This window comes from Pseudochaenichthys georgianus, chromosome 5 (genome assembly GCF_902827115.2).
Source record: "Pseudochaenichthys georgianus chromosome 5, fPseGeo1.2, whole genome shotgun sequence".
Classification (NCBI taxonomy): Eukaryota; Metazoa; Chordata; class Actinopteri; order Perciformes; family Channichthyidae; genus Pseudochaenichthys; species Pseudochaenichthys georgianus.
In genome coordinates this window covers 1,612,886-1,637,769 of record NC_047507.1, presented here as the reverse complement: position 1 = coordinate 1,637,769, position 24,884 = coordinate 1,612,886, and the positions used below count along the sequence as shown (strand labels likewise).

Genomic DNA, 24,884 nt, shown 5'->3' with positions numbered 1-24,884 from the left:
CAAGTACAAGATCTGAGTACTTCTACTTTTACTCAAGTACAAGATCTGAGTACTTCTACTTTTACTCAAGTACAAGATCTGAGTACTTCTACTTTTACTCAAGTACAAGATCTGAGTACTAGTAATGCTCAGAAACGACACAGAGTCAGTTTAATGCTAGAGAGACACCTGTTCTATTGATTTATCATCGTTAATGTTCTCAGTGGCCACGTGATTGAGCTCGCGCAGCTGATTTGCCGCCCCTGGCTCCTTCCTGTCCAATCACAGTGCTCTGTTTCCATGTTATGCAATCGGCCAGGGGGGGGGGGATTAAAAGCAATGCTGCTGGACGGATTTCTCTTTCCAAGCAGAGAGGAGCAAGTTGGGAGAGGGTGAGATGATTTCTGTTTCTATACGAGAGGAATAATGCTGACACAGACACACCCATACCGACACACACACACGCAACCACTGTCACGCACACACGCACACACACAGTTTAAAGTGTGATATTATGAATATGCATGAGTTCATGGAAATTGTCCCTTCAAACGGTCAACTGTCAAATCCCTCCGTGCTTCTGATTGGTTAATACCGGAGCATGGGTCCACACTGAGGGGTCTGGTTGGTTGGCAGGACAACAGACCCCGCCCCTCTCTTTTCGGGGTCATCAAAGTGTCGAACAGATTGAGACCGAGTCATGATTACAGTGCACTTTCTGATCCACTCATTCTGATTCATTCATTGTTCATTCATTGTGTTGGACCTGATAATGATACTGTTTCTATGCTGAGTATCTACAGACACACTTTGTATGCCATATAACCTCAGTAATACTTTCAAAAATGCTCAATTTGATGTAAAATACTGCTCTATAAGACATATAGCACCAATGATGACATTTAAAAAAAAGTACATTTACTCAAGTACTGTACCTAACCCTAACCTAACAGAGTTGGGAAAAGTACTCAGATCTCGTACTTGAGTAAAAGTAGAAGTACTCAGATCTTGTACTTGAGTAAAAGTAGAAGTACTCAGATATTGTACTGTAACAGAGTATTCCTACACTCTGGTACTTGAGTACTTCTACTTTTACTCAAGTACAAGATCTGAGTACTTCTACTTTTACTCGTTACAGTAAAAGTCTTGTTTTCAAAATGTTAGTCAAGTGAAAGTAGGAAAGTATGTCCTCTGAACGCTCAGGCTTTACAAATCTGCCCTAATCCGCAGAGCTCCATCATCAGTCAATGCTAACACATGTATGCAAACAGACGCTCGTAACTAAATACATTTACTCGAGTACTGTACTTATGACTTAATGTTATCTAAAGGTACTTGACTTGAGTATTTTCATTTTATCCTACTTCATACTTCTAATCCACTACAATTTGGTATAAAATATTTTACTTTTTACTCCATTTGTTTGACTAGTTACTTTGCAAGGTCATATTATTGATACAAAAATTATTAAATTAAATGTTTTTTGTTATGGATATACCTGGTAGTATAAAAAGAGTACTACACTGTGATATTAATACTTCTTAAATGAAAGATTGAGTACTTCTTCCACCACTACCCTACATATCTGACACGGCACTGTAACTTTTAATGACTGTTTTTAAATGCCATTTTGTCTTTCATTTTTGTAAAGCACTTTGAATTGCCTCGTGTTGAAAGGACTATAAATAAACTTGCCTTGCCCTCACTTGCAATATGAAATGTGTATTTGTTCTCTCATAATCCATGTACTCTGACTGCTCGTACTAATTACGAACGTATTTTCTGATGGTGTTTCCGCCTCTGCAGATCTCAGTGAGCTGTGAGGATGAAGATCGCAGTGATTGGTCAGAGTGTTTTTGGGCAGGAGGTTTACAAAGAGCTGAGGAAAGATGGACACACCATCGTAGGAGTCTTCACCATCCCCGACAAGGACGGGAAGGCCGACCCTCTGGGTGAGAAACCGCAAAACTGTCCGTCCTCTCAATGAAAACACACACCAGGAACTCAGGGTGCTGCCAATTGAAATGTGGACTCGTCACAGAGTCCCTTTTTATTACGATACTAAACAAACGACTCAGTAAAGCTCTCCTATCAATCTCTCATGGTCACTACGATTATGACAGGGTTATCACTTGTGTGCTATCTTATCTAGCATCAGTTATATGGATATATTGATATATTTGATTTGTTAGCACTGTTATGAATAGGGAAGGGCAGAACAAAATGTAATGTAATGTAAATATGCAATAAGAGGACATGTAATGCTGATGTTCAGGTGTATATCAGTATGTAGTGTCTCTACTTTAAAGAGTCCTCTCCTGCTGATGTTCAGGTGTATTTCAGTATGTAGTGCCTCTACTTTAAAGAGTCCTCTCCTGCTGATGTTCAGGTGTATATCAGTATGTAGTGTCTCTACTTTAAAGAGTCCTCTCCTGCTGATGTTCAGGTGTATATCAGTATGTAGTGTCTCTACTTTTAAGAGTCCTCTCCTGCTGATGTTCAGGTGTATATCAGTATGTAGTGTCTCTACTTTAAAGAGTCCTCTCCTGCTGATGTTCAGGTGTATATCAGTATGTAGTGTCTCTACTTTAAAGAGTCCTCTCCTGCTGGTGTTCAGGTGTATATCAGTATGTAGTGTCTCTACTTTAAAGAGTCCTCTCCTGCTGATGTTCAGGTGTACATCAGTATGTAGTGTCTCTACTTTAAAGAGTCCTCTCCTGCTGATGTTTAGGTGTATATCAGTATGTAGTGTCTCTACTTTAAAGAGTCCTCTCCTGCTGATGTTCAGGTGTATATCAGTATGTAGTGTCTCTACTTTAAAGAGTCCTCTCCTGCTGATGTTCAGGTGTATATCAGTATGTAGTGTCTCTACTTTAAAGAGTCCTCTCCTGCTGATGTTCAGGTGTATATCAGTATGTCGTGTCTCTACTTTAAAGAGTCCTCTTCTGCTGATGTTCAGGTGTATATCAGTATGTAGTGTCTCTACTTTAAAGAGTCCTCTCCTGATGATGTTCAGGTGTATATCAGTATGTAGTGTCTCTGCTTTAAAGAGTCCTCTCCTGCTGATGTTCAGGTGTATATCAGTATGTGGTGTCTCTACTTTAAAGAGTCCTCTCCTGCTGATGTTCAGGTGTATATCAGTATGTAGTGTCTCTACTTTAAAGAGTCCTCTCCTGCTGATGTTCAGGTGTATATCAGTGTGTAGTGCCTCTACTTTAAAGAGTCCTCTCCTGCTGATGTTCAGGTGTATATCAGTATGTAGTGCCTCTACTTTAAAGAGTCCTCTCCTGCTGATGTTCAGGTGTATATCAGTATGTAGTGTCTCTACTTTAAAGAGTCCTCTCCTGCTGATGTTCAGGTGTATATCAGTATGTAGTGTCTCTACTTTAAAGAGTCCTCTCCTGCTGATGTTCAGGTGTATATCAGTATGTAGTGCCTCTACTTTAAAGAGTCCTCTCCTGCTGATGTTCAGGTGTATATCAGTATGTAGTGTCTCCATGCTTTATGTTCAAAAAGCTCTTTATTCTTCTCATACTGTCTGTGCTGCAGCCCCTCTTTTCACCCTCTGTCTGAAACCAGAGCCCAGTCTGCTCTGATTGGTTAGCTGGCTGGCTCTGTTGTGATTGGTCAACCGCTCAGAGATGTCCCGCCCCTTAGCCTATCACGTACAATGTGTTGGAGCGCTAGCTGAGTTAAAACTAGGGACTAGGATTTAACCTTAATCTCTTTACGTTGATAAATACCTAAACGTATCTCAAATATTTCGAAACGAGTTCTGTTTTCCTCACTTTGGAAATCTTTATAATAGTGGCATTTTACTCGTGTACAAAGTCCTTTATTAGGCTTCTCTCGATGCAGTTTAAAATATAAACAAATAAATGAAAGCTGCGATGAAAGCAGCTTCTCATGTTATTTTCCTGCAGATATGTAATTGCTCTTTTTACGGCGCTGTTGGTGTACAGTTTTATTATTCTGCTGCTGGGTTAGTGTATTTTTGTAACTCTGGCACAACAATTTCCTTCAGGATGAATAAAGCCTTATCTTAATCTTAATCTTATCTGACTTGGCATTAGTTGAGGGTTTTCGTCATTGTTTCCCGTCACAGCGACGGAGGCGGAGAAGGATGGTGTTCCCGTCTTCTGTAAATCTTTATAATGTCATTTTACTCGTGTACAAAGACACTTCTCAGGCTTCTCTCGATGCAGTTTAAAATATAAACAAATAAATAAAAGCAGCGATGAAAGCAGTTTGATAATATTGTATTTGGATAAACACACGCATACAAACACACAAGTTTTGTTTTTTGTCCATGTATATTTTGTTAACTTATTTGTCTTCACTTGTAAATTCACCTCACTATCTTCTGAGTATCTGTGACCCTGTACGTGTCGTGTATGCACTTGTCTTGTAACACCTATATCACTAAATAAAAACAGAAGAGAAAAGAGAAACGAAAGCAGCAAAGAGAAAACAAAGGTATTAAACAGCAGCAGATCAATATTACACAAGTCAAGGAATTATTTTAGGGTTTACATCAGAGGTGGGGAGTACAAATACTTTGTTACTGTACTTAAGTACATTTCTCTGGTATCAGTACTTTACTCCACTACTTATTTTTCTGACGACTTTTTACTTTGACTTCTCACATGTTGAACTCAAATACCTGTACTTTCTACTTCTTACATTTTGAACTCAAATACCTGTACTTTCTACTTCTTACATGTTGAACTCAAATACCTGTACTTTCTACTTCTCACATGTTGAACTCAAATACCTGTACTTTCTACTTCTCACATGTTGAACTCAAATACCTGTACTTTCTACTTCTTACATGTTGAACTCAAATACCTGTACTTTCTACTTCTTACATGTTGAACTCAAATACCTGTACTTTCTACTTCTCACATGTTGAACACAAATACCTGTACTTTCTACTTCTTACATGTTGAACTCAAATACCTGTACTTTCTACTTCTCACATGTTGAACTCAAATACCTGTACTTTCTACTTCTTACATGTTGAACTCAAATACCTGTACTTTCTACTTCCTACATGTTGAACCCAAATACCTGAACTTTCTACTCCTTACATTTTGAACACAAGTACCTGTACTTTCTACTTCTTACATGTTGAACTCAAGTACCTGTACTTTCTACTTACATTTTGAACTCAAATACCTGTACTTTCTACTTCCTACATGTTGAACCCAAATACCTGTACTTTCTACTCCTTACATTTTGAACACAAGTACCTGTACTTTCTACTTCCTACATGTTGAACCCAAATACCTGTACTTTCTACTCCTTACATTTTGAACTCAAGTACCTGTACTTTCTACTTCTTACATTTTGAACTCAAATACCTGTACTTTCTACTTCTCACATGTTGAACCCAAATACCTGTACTTTCTACTTCTCACATGTTGAACACAAATACCTGTACTTTCTACTTCTTACATGTTGAACTCAAATACCTGTACTTTCTACTTCTTACATGTTGAACTCAAATACCTGTACTTTCTACTTCTCACATGTTGAACACAAATACCTGTACTTTCTACTTCTTACATGTTGAACTCAAATACCTGTACTTTCTACTTCTCACATGTTGAACTCAAATACCTGTACTTTCTACTTCTCACATGTTGAACTCAAATACCTGTACTTTCTACTTCTCACATGTTGAACTCAAATACCTGTACTTTCTACTTCTTACATGTTGAACTCAAATACCTGTACTTTCTACTTCCTACATGTTGAACCCAAATACCTGTACTTTCTACTCCTTACATTTTGAACACAAATACCTGTACTTTCTACTTCCTACATGTTGAACCCAAATACCTGTACTTTCTACTTCTCACATGTTGAACACAAATACCTGTACTTTCTACTCCTTACATTTTGAACACAAGTACCTGTACTTTCTACTTCTTACATGTTGAACTCAAATACCTGTACTTTCTACTTCTTACATTTTGAACTCAAATACCTGTACTTTCTACTTCTTACATGTTGAACTCAAATACCTGTACTTTCTACTTCTTACATGTTGAACCCAAATACCTGTACTTTCTACTTCTCTCATGTTGAACTCAAATACCTGTACTTTCTACTTCGTACATGTTGAACACAAATACCTGTACTTTCTACTTCTTACATGTTGAACCCAAATACCTGTACTTTCTACTTCTCTCATGTTGAACTCAAATACCTGTACTTTCTACTTCGTACATGTTGAACACAAATACCTGTACTTTCTACTTCTTACATGTTGAACCCAAATACCTGTACTTTCTACTTCTCTCATGTTGAACTCAAATACCTGTACTTTCTACTTCTCACATGTTGAACTCAAATACCTGTACTTTCTACTTCTCACATGTTGAACTCAAATACCTGTACTTTCTACTTCTCTCATGTTGAACTCAAATACCTGTACTTTCTACTTCTCACATGTTGAACACAAATACCTGTACTTTCTACTTCTCTCATTTCCCAAACAGCTGGTTCCTTTAGTCTGAATGTGTGTTGGTGCGTGGTCATTATTCTTCAGAGTCACTGCGTGCCTATTGATTGGAACACGATCCGTGTATCCATCACTTCCTGGTCTTCTCTAAAGAAGAGGGACCAATGGAAACGTTGTCATGTTGCCGTTGGTCACCATGGAAACATTCATTAGCTAACAATGACATTATTGTTCTATTAATATAAAGGGAGGTCAGGTACTCTTTAAAACAGCTGGTAGCTATGGGTACTTTTTACTGAAGTACACTTCAAAGCCTCTTTACTTTGACTTGAGTCAAGAAGTTTAGTCAGTACTTCTACTTTTACCAGAGTATTTTTAAACACGAGTATCTGTACTTCTACTTGAGTAAAGGATGTGTGTACTTTTGCCATCTCTGTTTCCTCTCACAGCGACGGAGGCAGAGAAAGATGGCGTTCCCGTCTTTAAGTTCCCTCGCTGGCGGCTGAAGGGCCAGGCCCTCCCGGAGGTGGTGTCCCAGTACGAGGCGGTGGGAGCGGATCTGAACGTCCTGCCCTTCTGCTCCCAGTTCATCCCCATGGAGGTCATCGAGCGGCCGCAGCACGGCTCCATCATCTACCATCCCTCCCTGCTGCCCCGCCACCGGGGGGCGTCCGCCATCAACTGGTGAGTCAAGGGACAGGTCGCTGTGAGCAGGGTGGGGAGGGTAACTTAAAGGTCCCCTATTATACTGTTTTTCATCAACATATTATCGGTCTCAGATATATACAGAACCTGTCTCTGTTTGGCTCCAAACACCAAACAGATCATTGCCGCATTACCCATAATCCCCTCTGTTTCAGCCCTGTTTCCAAAGTGCTGATTCTCTGTCTGTTACTTTAGATGAAAACAAGGAGCCCCTCCCCACGCCCCTCTGAGAGACATTTGGTTACAAAGAACTCAATGGAGCTCTAGAGGAGGTTCAGGTGATAAGGGGGGGGGGGGGGGGTGGGTTACCTTGGTTGCTGATTGGCTAACGGTTACACAAGACAACACATCGTTATGACATCATAAAGTGTCCAAAATCTGATCAGCTCATTTTCAGACAGGTTTTTATAGAAATGGATCAAAAAGAGAGAGAATCTTTGTTCCTGAAACTTTCAGAGTCTCTTTCCACAGAGGGGACACATGTTGATGTAGAAGAGACATGAGGAAGAGGGGACACATGTTGATGTAGAAGAGACATGAAGAAGAGGGGACACATGTTGATGTAGAAGAGACATGGAGAAGAGGGGACACATGTTGATGTAGAAGAGACATGGAGAAGAGGGGACACATGTTGATGTAGAAGAGACATGGAGAAGAGGGGACACATGTTGATGAAGAGGAGACATGGAGAAGAGGGGACACATGTTGATGAAGAGGAGACATGAAGAAGTGGATTTTGCATAATGGGTGACCTTTAATGTAACTGTAAGGGCCCCCCTAACCCCTCCTCCTGTGTGTGCCCCTCAGGACTCTGATCCACGGGGATAAGAAGGGAGGGTTCACAGTGTTTTGGGCTGACGACGGTCTGGACACCGGACCCATCCTCCTGCAGAGAGAGTGTGAGGTGGAGCCCAACGACACCGTGAACACCATCTACAAGAGGTTCCTGTTCCCCGAGGGGGTCAAAGGCACAGTAAGAGAAGGGACGGGGCAATGCATTGTGGGTGAAGTTCTCTCTCTGTAGCGGCTCCCACACTGTGGAATAATCTGTACATCAGACAGGCCTATTAAATCGCTTCTGATAAAGCCACCTCTTCTCCTTAGCGTCTTGACATCTTGTAGATTGTTGCTTTTATTGCTTTAAATTGTCTATTATTTTCACTTGTACTTGTTTTATGGTGTGTGAGCTGAGCTGTGTGAGTTTGTATGTTTATTTGACTGTACAGCACTTTGGTCTGGAGGTTTTAAAGTACCTTATAAATAAAGCTGTATAGAGTGGTGCAGGGATGACGTATTGGGTTCCCTCGACAAAAAGCAACATTTCTCCATAGGATTGTTGAAAATTGTCATTTGATCGTTTTAACACGATCATTTCAAACATACAGATTCTAAACGGTACAAATCACCAGTGGGGTGACTGCTGATGGATTTAATGTCGTAGAACAAAACGTGATCTGTCTCTTCAACGTGTCTCAACCACAGACCTTATATCCAGATATTCTCCTAAATCCTATGGAGAGATTCCATTGGCTCTGAGACGAGCGAACAGGAAGTGGTCAAATGCTGACTCACTTCCGGGTTTTAGGACTCGTCACTGCACCACCAGATTTTTTTCCGTGAGGGTAACGGACATGAATAAAAAAGCTGAATAAAGGAGTGGGCTCTCCTGCTCCTCCTCTCTTTGGGTCCCCAACATAACAAACACTGAGATGCTGAAGTCCACAGATATCTCACATGTTGAACCTCTGTGGGGTTTCAGGTGGACGCTGTGAGGCTGATTGCAGAAGGAAAGGCCCCGAAGATCGTCCAGCCTCAGGAGGGCGCCACGTATGAGTGCATCCAGAAGAAAGACAACGCTAAGGTATTAAACAGCTGACAGATCAATAAACACGAAGTGAAGGAAGTGATGTGAGAGGTGGAGAGGACATGATAGTATTCTGCTGAAGGTATTAACAGTAGCATTAGTTCCTGTTACTGTAGGTGTGTAATGATATATTGAATTGTGTGATTTCCAGATATTCACAACAGCTTTGAATACAACTGTTGAAAGAAGAGTTTTATCAGTTCGGTTATTGGCTATATAATCAAAGAAAGGCTGTGAATATGAAAAAGCAAACCAGTGTAGATTATTTAATTATCATCGAAGCATTTCATTGGTAAATTACCAAAAGACTGAGATTAGTAAATGTGTGTGTGTGTGTGTGTGTGTGTGTTGGCAGATTGACTGGAACCAGTCCGCTGAGGCTCTCCATAACTGGATCAGAGGAAACGACAAAGTTCCCGGAGCCTGGGCGGAGGTGGATGGACAGGTAACAAGAAACTCTGAAAGTATTTGTATATGTTCAAAGAAGAACAGAATTAGTTTTGTGAAATAGGTCAATCTGTTGAGCATTATATGAATGGCTGACTGACTGCTATGACTGACTTATGTTAGAACTATTACATATTATAACGGGGCTTAATTGAATACTGGATTCTGAATTGGTCAATTTAGACATTGCATATGTTGTTGACCGTTGCTAAGCCCTGATTTACAAGAAGTGAGAATATTTCCAATGACTGTTACAACTGTAGAGTCTGAGTCGTGTTTCCTGTCTCTTTTGTTTAGAAAGTGACTTTCTACGGCTCCAGTCTGGTGGAAAACGGTCCTTCGGCCAACGGTCAGCCTCTGGAGATCCAAGGAGCTTCTCGGCCCGCCGTCGTCACCAAAGCTGGCCTCGTGCTGTTCGGAACCGACGGCAAGATGGTATGATGTGGTGTTTTCTTCTTCTTAATGTATTCAAGGACAGACAAATCAGTCATAGTGCATATTCCCTGCAGGCTGTCTAAATGTCTACACCAAAAAATACAAGACACAGAAAGGTGTGATATAAGAGTCAAATAAATGTTTTCTTTTGTAACTCTATCACACACATTTCTCCTGAGCCTGTTGTGGAGATTCACAAAAGGAAAGAATGAAACGGAGAGTGTTGGAGAAATACTGTTTTGTCCACTCTCTGGGTTGTTTAATGCAGGGGTTCCCAAACGTTGCCATGCCAAGGACCCCCATATAGCATTATCCTCTGGCGGGGACCCCCCTGTTGCAATTATTTTTAAATGATGTGTACCTCCCGATGGAACATGCAGTGCGTTGCCACTACATTTGGGGCCTTCTGCCTGATCAAAGCTGTCACTCCGCTTTCTTTGCCTGTCATCGCCCCGCTGCCCCATCTGAACACACACCCACACCACGAGACCAGTCCGTTTGAGATGATGTACTCATCTAAAACTTGGAACATGTCTCTTCATGTGGTCCTACCTTCCAGTGCTTTGCAAAATAATATTTCCTCAACAAAGTTGTCTTCTGAAATAAATCTGATGTATGCAAGCAATTCTGCGACATGTGCTACATCCGTGCTCTCGTCCAAACATTCACTCGCTCTCACTTGCTCCAAAAGCTGAGCAAATGTTCACTCTCAGTCGCGGCAGCTCGATTCTGATTGGCTTGAAGGGCGGTCGTGTGATTCAAAAACAAAAAATATCAAAAGATTGGCATCAAAGGACACATAGATTGATAGATATGCAGTTATTAATAACATAAAAAAAACAAATCAAACTTAAAAAAAACAAAAAAAAACTGTTTCCCTCAAACTTTGACTGACCCCCCTGGCGCCCCCTGGCGGCCCCCCGGTGGGGTCGGGGCCCCCACTTTGAAAAACACTGGTTTAATGCACTGATATCATGTGTGGCTCTGAGACTGTACGACCTTGCAGCTGCCTCCTCTAATGATAACAGAAGACAGGTTGTTCTATTCTGAGGAGGCAGGGACATATTTGTTGTCTCCTACATTATCTCACAACCGCTGGAAGTCCAGAAGACGTCGCAGATGACCCGACTTTCCGACACCCGCGGCTGATATTGGCGCCACCTCGATTTACGACTTTGTTGTCTCCTGTGTTTCGGACGATAAGCCTGATGTTTTTTGCTGTTCCTTTGAGCAACATACCCCATGTGTGTGAGTTAACTCTGCTCTTTCTTGCAAGAATACATTAGTTACCTGATCATTGATTCTCAACCTGGAGAGGAATCAATAAAACACAGACATAGCTGATCAGTAATTATTATTTAGTTGTTGCAACAAACAAACAATAATGGGGAGTACATCACCTGCTGCCAACAGTAGCACATATAGCCACTGCAATGAACACACGCATTTCCCCTAAGCATGTTTAACGCACACACATGTTATCACGCAGCCTACCACACGAATGTCACATGTTTGTCTCTCTGAAAGCTATACTTGTATATGTTGAAAAGTCATAGTCTCATCATGACATCCTTAGGCGTAGTTAACTGTTTTCATAATCTGAGGCCTTTTCTGAACTTGGCATCAGCTCATTTAGGAAGCTGAAACTCAGTAACACGCATTATATAGCTATGTGATGAGGCATAAGACTGACACCTACACCACTGCTGATCAGATGATTTTAAAGCTTACTTTAAGGTGGGACAGGTTTCACATCTGACTGTGTGTTCCTCTGCAGCTGCTGGTGAAGAATCTGCAGTTTGAAGACGGGAAGATGATCGCTGCAGCTCAGTTCTTCAGCTCGGGGAGCAGCGCTGCTGTGGAGCTCACAGAGGAGGAGAAGACCTTCGCCAAACACATCAAGGTAAACGTCACTCTGTGGAAGAAGGCTACAGCTAACTGTTAGAGAAATCTCACTCGTCCCCGGCTTGAGCTTCAGCCTCAGGATCCACGTGTCTGTGATCGTCTCCAGAGGGAAGTAGTCATCGCATACAGAGCATCGAGTAGTTCCTGAGCAGTGTCCTTCACATGCTGATGTCCAAGAGACGGAGTCACACAGTCACAAGATGGAGGAATGCCGGTTCTTCTCTGTAATCATACAACCTGTCATTTACAAAACACTGACTTTCTTCTCAAAATTCTGACTTTTTTTCTCAAAATAATGACTTTTTTTTCTCAAAATAATGACTTTCTTGTAATTTATTTACTTTTTTCTCAAAATCTCAAAATTCTGATTTCTCAAAATTATGTATTTTTTTCTCAAATTCAATTTTTTGGGACTTTTTCCTCAAAATTATAACTTTCTCTCAAAATTATGTATTTTTTCTCAAAATATTTTTTTTATTAACTTTTTCTCAAAATATTTTTTTTTTACTTTCTCTCAAAATTATACCTTTTTTCTCAAAATTCTGTCGTTTTTCTCAAAATCTCAAAATTCTGACTTTACTCAAAATCTCAAACAGCGTCCTTCACATGCTGATATCCAAGAGAGGGAGTCACACAGTCACAAGATGGAGGAGTAGAAAGCAGTATTCAATGTTTACTTCAGATTAGCTCCACGTCAGAAATGAGCATGCTTGATGTCTCTCTCCATAGAGGCTGAGTCATCATGTTAATCACATAGCTATCATCTGCCTCAAACAGTCCTGATGCTCTTCCAGGTCATCTCACATCCTGTCATGTTCACAGCTACAGTTGGGATACCTTTGTTATCATGTTGGAAGAGCACATTCAGTATTTTCCCAACAGTAACTGAGAAGTTTCTAGGATGTATTTTCCCAACAGAAGATGTCCAGTGTTGACTCTGACCATGTTTCCTCGCAGGCGGTGTGGCAGAGTATTCTCTCTAACGTCGCTCAGATCGAAGACTCCACTGATTTCTTTAAGTCTGGTGCTGCTTCCATGGATGTGGTCAGGTAATGAAGGTGATGGAGTTAATCTGGTGTAAAAGAAGTCCAATTGTTAAAAATGGTGCTGAAGTGTATGGATCAACCTCATCTTTGATGTAGGAAGGAACCAAATATATTCACTGTTTACAGAACAGAAAGATACACTCAACAAATATCTTAGCAGTCGAGAAGTCTGCATTCTCCACGAGTGTAGGTGTTATCTTGTCATTTATATGCAAAACATTTTATCACTAACAACAAGACTACTGCAATACAATAGAGGCTTTGTAATGGATACACTCATTTAGGGTCACTTACAGAGATGGCAAAGTACATACATCAAGTAGAGTTACAGATACTCGTGTTTAAAAATACTCTGGTAAAAGTAGAAGTCCTCACTAAACTTCTTTACTCAAGTAAAAGTAAAGAGGCTTTGAAATGTACTTCAGTAAAAAGTACCCATAACTATTATATTATAGTTATAAATAGTATTTGTGTTCAAAATGTAAGAAGTAGAAAGTACAGGTATTTGTGTTCAACATGTAAGAAGTAGAAAGTACAGGTATTTGAGTTCAACATGTGAGAAGTAGAAAGTACAGGTATTTGGGTTCAACATGTAAGAAGTAGAAAGTACAGGTATTTGGGTTCAAAATGTAAGAACTAAAAAGTACAGGTATTTGGGTTCAACATGTAAGAAGTAGAAAGTACAGGTATTTGTATTCAACATGTGAGAAGTAGAAAGTTCAGGTATTTGTGTTCAACATGTAAGAAGTAGAAAGTTCAGGTATTTGAGTTCAACATGTAAGAAGTAGAAAGTTCAGGTATTTGAGTTCAACATGTAAGAAGTAGAAAGTACAGGTATTTGAGTTCAACATGTAAGAAGTAGAACGTACAGGTATTTGAGTTCAACATGTAAGAAGTAGAAAGTACAGGTATTTGAGTTCAACATGTAAGAAGTAGAAAGTACAGGTATTTGAGTTCAACATGTAAGAAGTAGAAAGTACAGGTATTTGAGTTCAACATGTAAGAAGTAGAAAGTACAGGTATTTGAGTTCAACATGTAAGAAGTAGAAAGTACAGGTATTTGGGTTCAACATGTAAGAAGTAGAAAGTACAGGTATTTGGGTTCAACATGTAAGAAGTAGAAAGTACAGGTATTTGTGTTCAAAATGTAAGAAGTCAAAGTAAAAAGTCATCAGAAAAATAAGCAGTGGAGTAAAGTACTGATACCAGAAACATGTACAACAACGAAGTATGTGTACTCCACTACTTCCCACCTCTGGTCACGTATAAAAGCAGTTCTTGCTCTTCTGCTGTCCTCAGGCTGGTGGAGGAGGTGAAGCTCCTGTCCAATGGCTGCCAGCTTCAGAACGAAGACGTCTACATGAACTGCACCTTCACGGACTTCATCCAGATGTGTGTGAGGAAGCTGCGGGGCGAGGATGATGAGGAGGAGCTGGTCGTAGACTACGTGAGTGATTTGACCGACTGCTGCTGAAAGTAAAGGTGAAGACGACGAGGTGTTGACGGGACTGTTTTGTTCCTCAGGTGGAGAAGAACATCAACAACATGACCATCAAGATGCCTCATCAGCTGTTCATTAACGGACAGTTTGTCGATGCAGAGGGAGGGAAGACCTACAAGACCATCAACCCCACCGACGGCACGGTAAGAGGTCGAACACAATTGTCTTTGTAAGGTTGGATTATTGAAACCCAGAGGAAATCAAATGCACAAAGAAAATTCTGTCTGGTGCGACATAGTGTTTGATTAGTTTTAGATTTTGCACTCGTCACTAATCCCACCTCCACCTGTCTCCTATAAACACCTGATTACATGGTGCCCCAAGCTGCCTTCAAGATACAAGCATGAACAAGTACCTGACATAATGAAACTAAACCATTATACATATTATAAACAAAACCACTATTAAAGAATATAAATCAATGAAAAGCTCCAACAATTATTACATGTAAGATAAGAAGTTCTTTATTGATTCCAATTTGGGAAATGTTTGTGTTGCAGCAGCATAATATAAAAGTACTTTATCTGACTTTTATCAAACGTATCTTAAAGTTATTTTATATCTGATGTGTGTGGCTGCTGTTGAGTAGCAGGTACTCGATCAAAGTGTTAGATTTAGGCACTCATTGGAACAATATTAGTTATATAATAACTTTGACATAATGCAGTGTTTACAGCCTGACGTAATAAAGATTTAAAAGTCTCCCTCACCAGTATTCAAACTTAGTAAAATGCTGTTTTTATCCTCTCTTCTTGCTTTCTGATGCTCCACCCTTCAGGCCATCTGTGAGGTGTCTCTGGCTCAGATCAGCGATGTGAACACGGCCGTCTCTGCTGCTAAAGTAGCCTTCGAGGAGGGAGAGTGGGGCAAGATGAACGCCAGGGACCGAGGAAGACTCATCTACAAGTCAGTAAAATAACACCTTCATCGAAACACCTGCATCGTGTTCTGAATAACACAGGAGAGGGAACGCCCCCAAAAGCTTGAGCTAATGAATGTTTCCATGCTGAACAACGGCAACATGACAACGTTTCCATCAGTCCCTCTTCTTTAGAGAAGACCAGGAAGTGATGGATACACGGATCGTGTTCAAATCAATAGGCACGCAATGACTCTAAATAATAATGATCACGCACCAACACACATTCAGACTAAAGGAACCAGCTGTTTGGGAAATGAGAGAAGTAGAAAGTACAGGTATTTGAGTTCAACATGTGAGAAGTAGAAAGTACAGGTATTTGAGTTCAACATGTGAGAAGTAGAAAGTACAGGTATTTGAGTTCAACATGAGAGAAGTAGAAAGTACAGGTATTTGAGTTCAACATGTGAGAAGTAGAAAGTACAGGTATTTGAGTTCAACATGTAAGAAGTAGAAAGTACAGGTATTTGAGTTCAACATGTGAGAAGTAGAAAGTACAGGTATTTGGGTTCAACATGAGAGAAGTAGAAAGTACAGGTATTTGAGTTCAACATGTAAGAAGTAGAAAGTACAGGTATTTGTGTTCAACATGAGAGAAGTAGAAAGTACAGGTATTTGAGTTCAACATGTGAGAAGTAGAAAGTACAGGTATTTGAGTTCAACATGTGAGAAGTAGAAAGTACAGGTATTTGAGTTCAACATGAGAGAAGTAGAAAGTACAGGTATTTGAGTTCAACATGTGAGAAGTAGAAAGTACAGGTATTTGAGTTCAACATGAGAGAAGTAGAAAGTACAGGTATTTGAGTTCAACATGTGAGAAGTAGAAAGTACAGGTATTTGAGTTCAACATGTGAGAAGTAGAAAGTACAGGTATTTGAGTTCAACATGAGAGAAGTAGAAAGTACAGGTATCCGAGTTCAACGTGTGAGAAGTAGAAAGTACAGGTATTTGAGTTCAACATGTGAGAAGTAGAAAGTACAGGTATCCGAGTTCAACGTGTGAGAAGTGGAAAGTACAGGTATTTGAGTTCAACATGTGAGAAGTAGAAAGTACAGGTATTTGGGTTCAACATGTGAGAAGTAGAAAGTACAGGTATTTGAGTTCAACATGTGAGAAGTAGAAAGTACAGGTATTTGAGTTCAACATGAGAGAAGTAGAAAGTACAGGTATTTGAGTTCAACATGTGAGAAGTAGAAAGTACAGGTATTTGAGTTCAACATGAGAGAAGTAGAAAGAACAGGTATTTGAGTTCAACATGTAAGAAGTAGAAAGTACAGGTATTTGAGTTCAACATGTGAGAAGTAGAAAGTACAGGTATTTGGGTTCAACATGAGAGAAGTAGAAAGTACAGGTATTTGAGTTCAACATGTGAGAAGTAGAAAGTACAGGTATTTGAGTTCAACATGAGAGAAGTAGAAAGTACAGGTATTTGAGTTCAACATGTGAGAAGTAGAAAGTACAGGTATTTGAGTTCAACATGAGAGAAGTAGAAAGTACAGGTATTTGAGTTCAACATGTGAGAAGTAGAAAGTACAGGTATTTGAGTTCAACATGTGAGAAGTAGAAAGTACAGGTATTTGAGTTCAACATGTAAGAAGTAGAAAGTACAGGTATTTGAGTTCAACATGTAAGAAGTAGAAAGTACAGGTATTTGAGTTCAACATGTGAGAAGTAGAAAGTATAGGTATTTGTGTTCAACATGTAAGAAGTCAACATGTAAAAAGTCGTCAGAAAAATAAGTAGTGGAGATAAGTACTGATACCAGAAACATGTACAGTAAGGAAGTATTTGTACTCCACTACTTCCCACCTCAGGCTGGCTGACCTGATGGAGGAGCATCAGGAGGAGCTGGCCACCATCGAGGCCATCGACTCTGGAGCCGTTTACACTCTGGCTCTAAAGACTCATGTGGGCATGTCCATCCAGACCTTTCGTTACTTTGCAGGCTGGTGTGACAAGATCCAGGTGAGGAAGCCTGGAGTGAAATGAAATCAAGCTCATGTTAAAATGTAACTTGTGAAACCGCCAAATAACAGTTTTAAACAGAAAATACATGGAATTAAAAGATATATATTTTTTTTTTCACAGGGGAGCACCATTCCCATCAACCAGGCGAGACCCAATCGTAACCTCACGTTCACCAAGAAGGAACCAATAGGGTGAGAGTGGATTTAACACACACACACACACACACACACACACACACACACACATATATATATATATATATATATATATATATATATATATATATATATATATCACCGCAATGCTTGCCCCACATAACATTAATACATTCATTAAATGTAGACTTGTATCATAAGCAAAACTCTTCCCCTTTCTTCTGCTCTCCTCAGAGTGTGTGCCATCGTGATTCCCTGGAACTACCCTCTGATGATGTTGGCCTGGAAAACAGCCGCCTGCCTGGCAGCGGGAAACACCGTGGTCCTCAAACCTGCTCAGGTCAGAGAGACATAAAGAGCTTTTTGAACATTAAAGCATGGTGAATACTGATATACACCTGAACATCAGCAGGAGAGGACTCTTTAAAGTAGAGACACTACATGCTGATATACACCTGGACATCAGCACGAGAGGACTCTTTAAAGTAGAGACACTACATGCTGATATACACCTGGACATCAGCAGGAGAGGACTCTTTAAAGTAGAGACATACTGATATACACCTGGACATCAGCAGGAGAGGACTCTTTAAAGTAGAGACACTACATACTGATATACACCTGAACATCAGCAGGAGAGGACTCTTTAAAGTAGAGATACTACATACTGATATACACCTGAACATCAGCAGGAGAGGACTCTTTAAAGTAGAGACACTACATACTGATATACACCTGAACATCAGCAGGAGAGGACTCTTTAAAGTAGAGACACTACATACTGATATACACCTGAACATCAGCAGGAGAGGACTCTTTAAAGTAGAGACGCCACATACTGATGTATTCCTGAAGATGAGCATATTAGAGCCCCTTTTCGCTAGCAAGCGTCCTCGTTTCCGAAGCACAACACAGACGAATGCATTCAGAAAATAAAGATGATGGTTTTAATAAATGCTGCTGTGTGTCTGCAGGTCACTCCACTGACGGCTCTGAAGTTTGCGGAGTTGGCGGCGAGGGCGGGGATTCCCAAAGGAGTCGTTAACATCCTGCCTGGATCAGGTGGGGTCTCACACTCGATCTGTCTTATGCTGGATGAATTATCAGCAGCTCATCTTATAGCTCCACAAGAGTCAAAGTGAACTTCCTCTTCTTCCTCTTCATCCTCATCTTCCCGGGTGCTGTACAGCAAGAATAATGTTTAAAAGGGTGATTTGTAAAATATCCATAAAGAAATAGTAAATCTGTTCACAGTTGTGTTTCATCTGGGTGTTGAGAGAGGTATCCATAGATCTCTTCATGTTGCTCTCAAAGTGCATCAGATTGATGCTTTTAACTTCAATATTTAAAAAAGAAAATCTTCCCGGGGGAGCATGCCCCCGGACCCCCCTATGCGAGGTCCACACACCACCTATAAAAATATCACTTTACCCCTGCTTACACCTATATGCCTCAAGCCTTCATTGTAACTGTCACACTGTGTGTGCGTGGGGAGTGTTGCAGTAGAACATTCCACTGTAGCGCCCGGTACATTAATGGGAACCCTAAATGTTTGAGCACCCTCGATGAAACGTCAAGCTACCCCACAGCACCCCACCCCGCTACCACTGAGCCTGACTTGTGTTGGGGGGGTCCGACTTTTTTTTTTCTCCAAAGGGGGGGCCTGACAGAAAAAGGCAGAGGTCAAATGTCACTGTTGTATGCGTGACCATTAAAAGAGGGTTTCATCCTCCAATTCTATTCTTCTAGGCGCTCTGGTGGGTCAGCGTCTGTCCGACCACCCTGACGTCCGTAAACTGGGCTTCACAGGTTCCACTGAAGTCGGGAAACACATCATGAAGAGGTGAGATGAAGTAACACGCATCTATGAAACTTTAATCGACGTGTAATATCACTGCTAACCTCTGTGAATCTGCTCCGTCTGAAGCTGTGCCGTCAGTAACGTGAAGAAAGTGTCTCTGGAGCTCGGAGGGAAGTCCCCCCTCATCATCTTCGGCGACTGTGACATGGACAAGGCCGTGCGCATGGTGAGTCAGTGGAACAAGGGTTGTAGTTGTTTTGTTGAAATGGCTGCAGCAGTTAAACGCTGCTGTGTTTCAACATCCAAAGGCCTTTAGTGTCCTGTGTCGAAATGGAAATCTTAATCCCAAAGCTCCTCCAACAATACCAAGATGGCGGCGGTGGTGAATGCTGCCGTGTCTTTGGCTCCTCTCCAACTTCCTTTTATTTCAGTGTTTGTTTACATTTGGGTGTGTGCTTTTCACTTTGTTTCAGGGCATGAGCTCCGTGTTCTTCAACAAGGGAGAGAACTGCATCGCGGCCGGCAGACTGTTTGTGGAAGACTCCATTCATGACCACTTTGTGAAGAGAGTGGTACGTGTCTCTCTTCTTATCTCGCACTGAGGATGCCGTATGTTCAGAGGTTTGAGCAGCAAAACACCCCTAGAGGCATTGGATATATTTCAGTGCTTTTGTCATGTTTTCTAAATATTGAATGTGTCAATAGCGCCAACACAGTGACGAGTCGTACAGGTGAAGTCAACATATAGCCGACTTGCTATTGATGACATTAAATTCCTGTCATTTAGCATCTCATTGTCACTAGAGAGGCTAAGCCAAAGCGTTAAGCCTCTGAGGATCCACTAACTGGACATTAGTGACACGCACATAGCTTTCCTGTTAAATACAGTGCAATTATTTCCTTTTATTATACATAATAGGGAGGCGTGTGGCGCAGTGGGTTGTGCGTTGGTGTTGGGATCAGTGTGTGTTCCGTGTGTGGTCAAAAACAGTTTGGCTTTCCGGCTGAACCTGAATCCACAGACATTGGTTCCTACCCACAGTGTTAATTGGTACAGTCACATAGTACGTTTATTATTTATCGAGCTAGCATTCTTTAGCTTGGCAGACAAAATGTTCATACTTCAATTCCGTAAAAACTCTCAAACTGAAATGAGAGATTTTGAAACGAAACCCTGACTGAGTTATTTTGCATCTGTTCGTACCTACGTGTGTTTCTCTCAGGTTGAGGAGGTGAAGAAGATGAAGGTCGGTGACCCTCTGGACCGGTCCACAGACCACGGACCTCAGAACCACAAAGCCCACCTGGACAAACTGGTGGATTTCTGTCAGACTGGGATCAAAGAGGGGGCCACGCTGATGTGTGGAGGAAACCAGGTGCAGAGACCAGGTACACCTTCATGATGTCAGCCATCAGGAGGCAGGTTGTTTCTGACGAGAAGAGTAAAGCTACTCCTTTCAGGTGCCACCAGGCAGATATGTAACGTGGTCTCTGGTTGTGTGTCTGCCTCCAGGTTTCTTCTTCGAGCCCACGCTCTTCACCGATGTTCAGGACCACATGTTCATCGCTAAAGAAGAGTCCTTCGGCCCCATCATGATCATCTCCTCGTTCAAGGGCGGGTAAGAGTCTGTGTCCACTTCTGAGCATCTGTCTCCTATTGCTTCCAATTAGGAGATCATGTAATCTAATGCGATAACCTAAAAGGAAATGGCAGAACCCAGGGCCTTTCTTCTGAGCCCTTTTTGTGTTGCCTCTCCGACACTTCAAAGTAAAAATCCTTTACGGTTTCAGAAAAGCAGCGGTGAAGACGCTGTAGGAATTGGAGAAGAAGCTTGTCTTGACCCTGTCTTTCAAATCCTAGCAAAGACCAAACGCTCATTTGTTTGAACAGATCGACCGGCAAATACTAAATGCATTTTTCTGATCAAAAATGTTTTTATTGCGTTTCGACAATGCCTAACCAGGGTTTGTCATTTAGAAATGAAAAGCAAAATATATGCAAACAAATGTGACAGTGATTGTATGTACAATTTATACTTAATGGAACAGCTGGGGGCATTGAAAATCTCCTGGCCCTTTACGCTGATATCGTTTTATCCTGTCATTTCCAGCGCTCAATAAACTGATGAAGGATGTTGGTACGTTTTCAGGGTATAAGGTGAATAGTTCGAAATCTAGCATTCTTCTACCTAAAGAATCTGAAAGACTTAATGCAGCTCTTCAAACAGATTTCCCTGGAAGGTTTTAAATATTTAGAATACACCTGAAATAGAAGACCTCGTTCCAACAAACTATGACCCCACAATAGCTTCTGTGATTAATGCTGAACGTATTTTTGATAAATTGCTGAAGAGGTTTTGTGCCTTTCTCTCTGTCTCATCCTCTCTTGTGTATCCCCTCTCTCTCTCTCTCTCTCTCTCTCTCTCTCTCTCTCTCTCTCTCTCTCTCTCTCTCTCTCTCTCTCTCTCTCTCTTTGCCTCAGTGATGTGGACGACGTCCTGAGGAGAGCCAACGCCACAGAGTTCGGCCTGGCGTCGGGGGTTTTCACGCGGGACATCAGCAAAGCTCTGTACGTCAGCGAGAAGCTGAACGCCGGCACCGTGTTCGTCAACACTTACAACAAGACGGACGTGGCTTCGCCTTTCGGAGGATTCAAGCAGTCCGGATTCGGAAAAGACCTCGGTGAGAAACAGCTGACTCTGGATCTGGCGTTCGTGCAGGGGGGAAGAATTGGCATTTCAATTAAACAATGAATCACTTAAGTTTAAACACGACGGACACGTCTCCACACTGACACACTGCAACATTAACATGCTCTTATCTGTTATGGATAAAAACAGGATTATATATTTTATAATGATGTGAACAAGCCATCCTGCACACTTTGGACTTTAACTTCTGATAATTATATTCAGTTGACTCTTCACTTCTACTTGAATACAATTTTTTTTTTAAGCAACATAGCTACAAGACACACAGACGCAAACAATTACATTGAAATATATATAATAAAAAAGAGATTAAATTAAAACAAAAACAATTGGGCAGTAGCAACATTATCCTCAAAAGCATACATAGTCCCAGCAGTTTAAGAAGCACTTTACTTTTCCTTTCAGCCACATCGCTCTCGTGGATTCCCATTGTTCTTATTTCTTAGCATGTTTGACACATTAACATTCCCTAACTGAGTAAACGGGTCCCACACCCTATCAAAGGTTTCATTTTTCCTTTTCAGAATATACGTTATCTTCTCCAGAGAACAGCAATTACTCATTTCCCTCAGCCATTGGCCAATCTCTTTTTAGGGGTATTTGAAGTACTTATTGTCTGTTCCTCCGTCTCTACAACAGGACAAGACGCTCTGAATGAATACCTGAGGACGAAGGCAGTGACCATCGAGTACTAAGAGGTGGAGGAAGCGGTGAAAAGTAGAGGATGGAGTGATTTCCTCTCACTATAATTGACTGCCTCTCGTTAGTGAATACTAATCCTGTGCCTTAACACGATCAATCTAACTCATGAATGTTAAGTCCTGATCCATGCTGTAGTAAGTACTGTCATATAAATACGCCCAAGTGACCTCAGACTGTTTGTAATCAATGTGATTTAGTAAGAAAGGGATGATGTGAAGCAAGGAGGTCGAAACATCAGGATCCTGATCAACATGTCAGGGTTTTTCTTCATTAACGACCGCTTCGCTGCACATTATCCAGCTTATTACACGGCTACGTACAAAATAAACCAACGACTTGTTTCAGGAATATTGATAAAAAAATGATTTAAAAATAATTGAGTGTTTACTTCCTGTCTGTGTTCTTCTGCTGTTCCTGTTAGTGTTTACTTCCTGTCTATCTTCTGCTGTTCCTGTTAGTGTTTACTTCCTGTCTATCTTCTGCTGTTCCTGTTAGTGTTGACTACCTGTCTGTGTTCTTCTGCTGTTCCCGTTAGTGTTTACTTCCTGTCTGTGTTCTTCTGCTGTTCCTGTTAGTGTTTACTTCCTGTCTGTGTTCTTCTGCTGTTCCTGTTAGTGTTTACTTCCTGTCTGTGTTCTTCTGCTGTTCCTGTTAGTGTTTACTTCCTGTCTGTGTTCTTCTGCTGTTCCTGTTAGTGTTTACTTCCTGTCTGTCTTCTTCTGCTTTTCATGTTAGTGTTTACTTCCTGTCTGTCTTCTGCTGATTTCTCTGACGTCCAGCACTTTGTTTTAACCTCTTTCCTTCTCTTGTTCACTTTTCTTTTCTGTGGACAGTTTAGCACAAATTCAAAGTTTCCGGCTCTCCACAAATATAATAATCTATTTTCAAAAACTATTCATGGTGTTTTCTCATGGATAAACTTAAGCTTGTTGTCCACAGCTGACGTTAAATTGACCGGACTTCTTTATGCGGATTGATATCACTGCTCATAGTCACTTGATTCCCCTTAGCAACGGTCTGTTCTCCTTAGCAACAGTCTCCTAGCGAAAAATAACAGACTTCTGGAATGTACAACTCGACCAATCGGAATCGAGTATTTGACTAAGCCTTGTAATTAGTCTAACGGATGATTGTTTAGTTCTGATCCATGCCGTTGTGATCTACACCCAAGTGACCTCAGAGACTGTTATTAATCCATGTGATTGAGTTACGAAATGGAAATATTTGTAACAGACTGCCTGAGTTTCTGATATGGCTTACATTAGGTCAGAGAAGTATTAAGAAATATAACATTTCTAACAGGTTCTGAATAAAAACTGCTGTAAATCTCACCACTGTGTCCATTTGTATTCTTATTAGTTCATGTATGATGACGTTTGACTTGACATCATTCAATGGAAATTATTTTTTCAATTCACACAGATTTTTACTTCGATGTTATATCAGAAAATAACTAAATTACGACACTTTAGAGTATTTGCACTTGGATTTAATCTGTTTTCTGCCATTATTCCTGTATGAAGCTGCAGTGATGTTGACATGAATCAGATCAACAGCTGCTATCCACATTTTGACTGCACTCATATATTTGTTAAGTATAAAAACACATGATATTCTATATGATATAATTCAGTACTTTACTACATATCAGTATTTAAACGTGGCCCCATATTTACAAACTACAACATTAAAATGCTCTTACAAGTATTTTTTTAATTATAAATTCAGTTGACTTTGTAATGCTACTTGAATAACATTTTGAATTCAGGACTTTTACTTTTTAGGGGTACTTAAAGTAATTGAGTACTTATTGTAACGGGGCGTGTCATCTCTGTGGTGAAAGTTATTAATGTTCATATGTTAACCCATTATCAACATATAATGACCAGAGTTGGACTCCAGTGCTGCCAAAACCTACTACACATCATCTTCCAAGATATTCCCAGGAGTTTTCAGATGGAGCGTGCGAGGGCTTTTGTTTTGAAATAACTTCCGGGTATTCTGCCCCGCCCCCCAGCTCCAATGTTCATAATTTGACCATTTAGTAAGATGAAAAGCACACGTAAAAAAGCATTGCAGTCAAGTCACTGTTCTGTTAACTGGTTCACGAAACAAAAGCAATTGTTACTAAGGTGCACGGAATAAATTACCGGTTATGTTCATCAGGAACCTACTTTTATTTAGAAATCTGTTTCTGCACGCTCCTACCGGAAATCATAGGCTATACGAGCCTAAATTGGATTACTGTAAACAACGAAGGGGCTGTTTGCCAAATAG

General features: G+C 40.7%; 1 protein-coding gene across 1 annotated transcript; it reads left to right on the top strand.

The window, feature by feature from the left end:
* Positions 1–287: 287 nt before the first annotated feature.
* aldh1l1 (aldehyde dehydrogenase 1 family, member L1) lies at positions 288–23,938 on the top strand. The gene is made up of 23 exons (XM_034083337.2): positions 288–371; positions 1,786–1,931; positions 6,898–7,132; positions 7,961–8,126; positions 8,913–9,014; positions 9,373–9,462; positions 9,762–9,899; positions 11,677–11,802; positions 12,762–12,853; positions 14,150–14,297; positions 14,375–14,494; positions 15,130–15,257; positions 17,085–17,235; positions 17,359–17,429; positions 17,628–17,733; positions 18,368–18,455; positions 19,143–19,236; positions 19,321–19,420; positions 19,668–19,766; positions 20,418–20,583; positions 20,708–20,813; positions 21,677–21,876; positions 22,545–23,938. Exons 2-23 carry the CDS (start codon positions 1,805–1,807, stop codon positions 22,598–22,600), a joined length of 2,709 nt encoding a protein of 902 aa, XP_033939228.1. The 5' UTR covers positions 288–371; positions 1,786–1,804; the 3' UTR covers positions 22,601–23,938.
* The last annotated feature ends 946 nt before the right edge of the window (positions 23,939–24,884 follow it).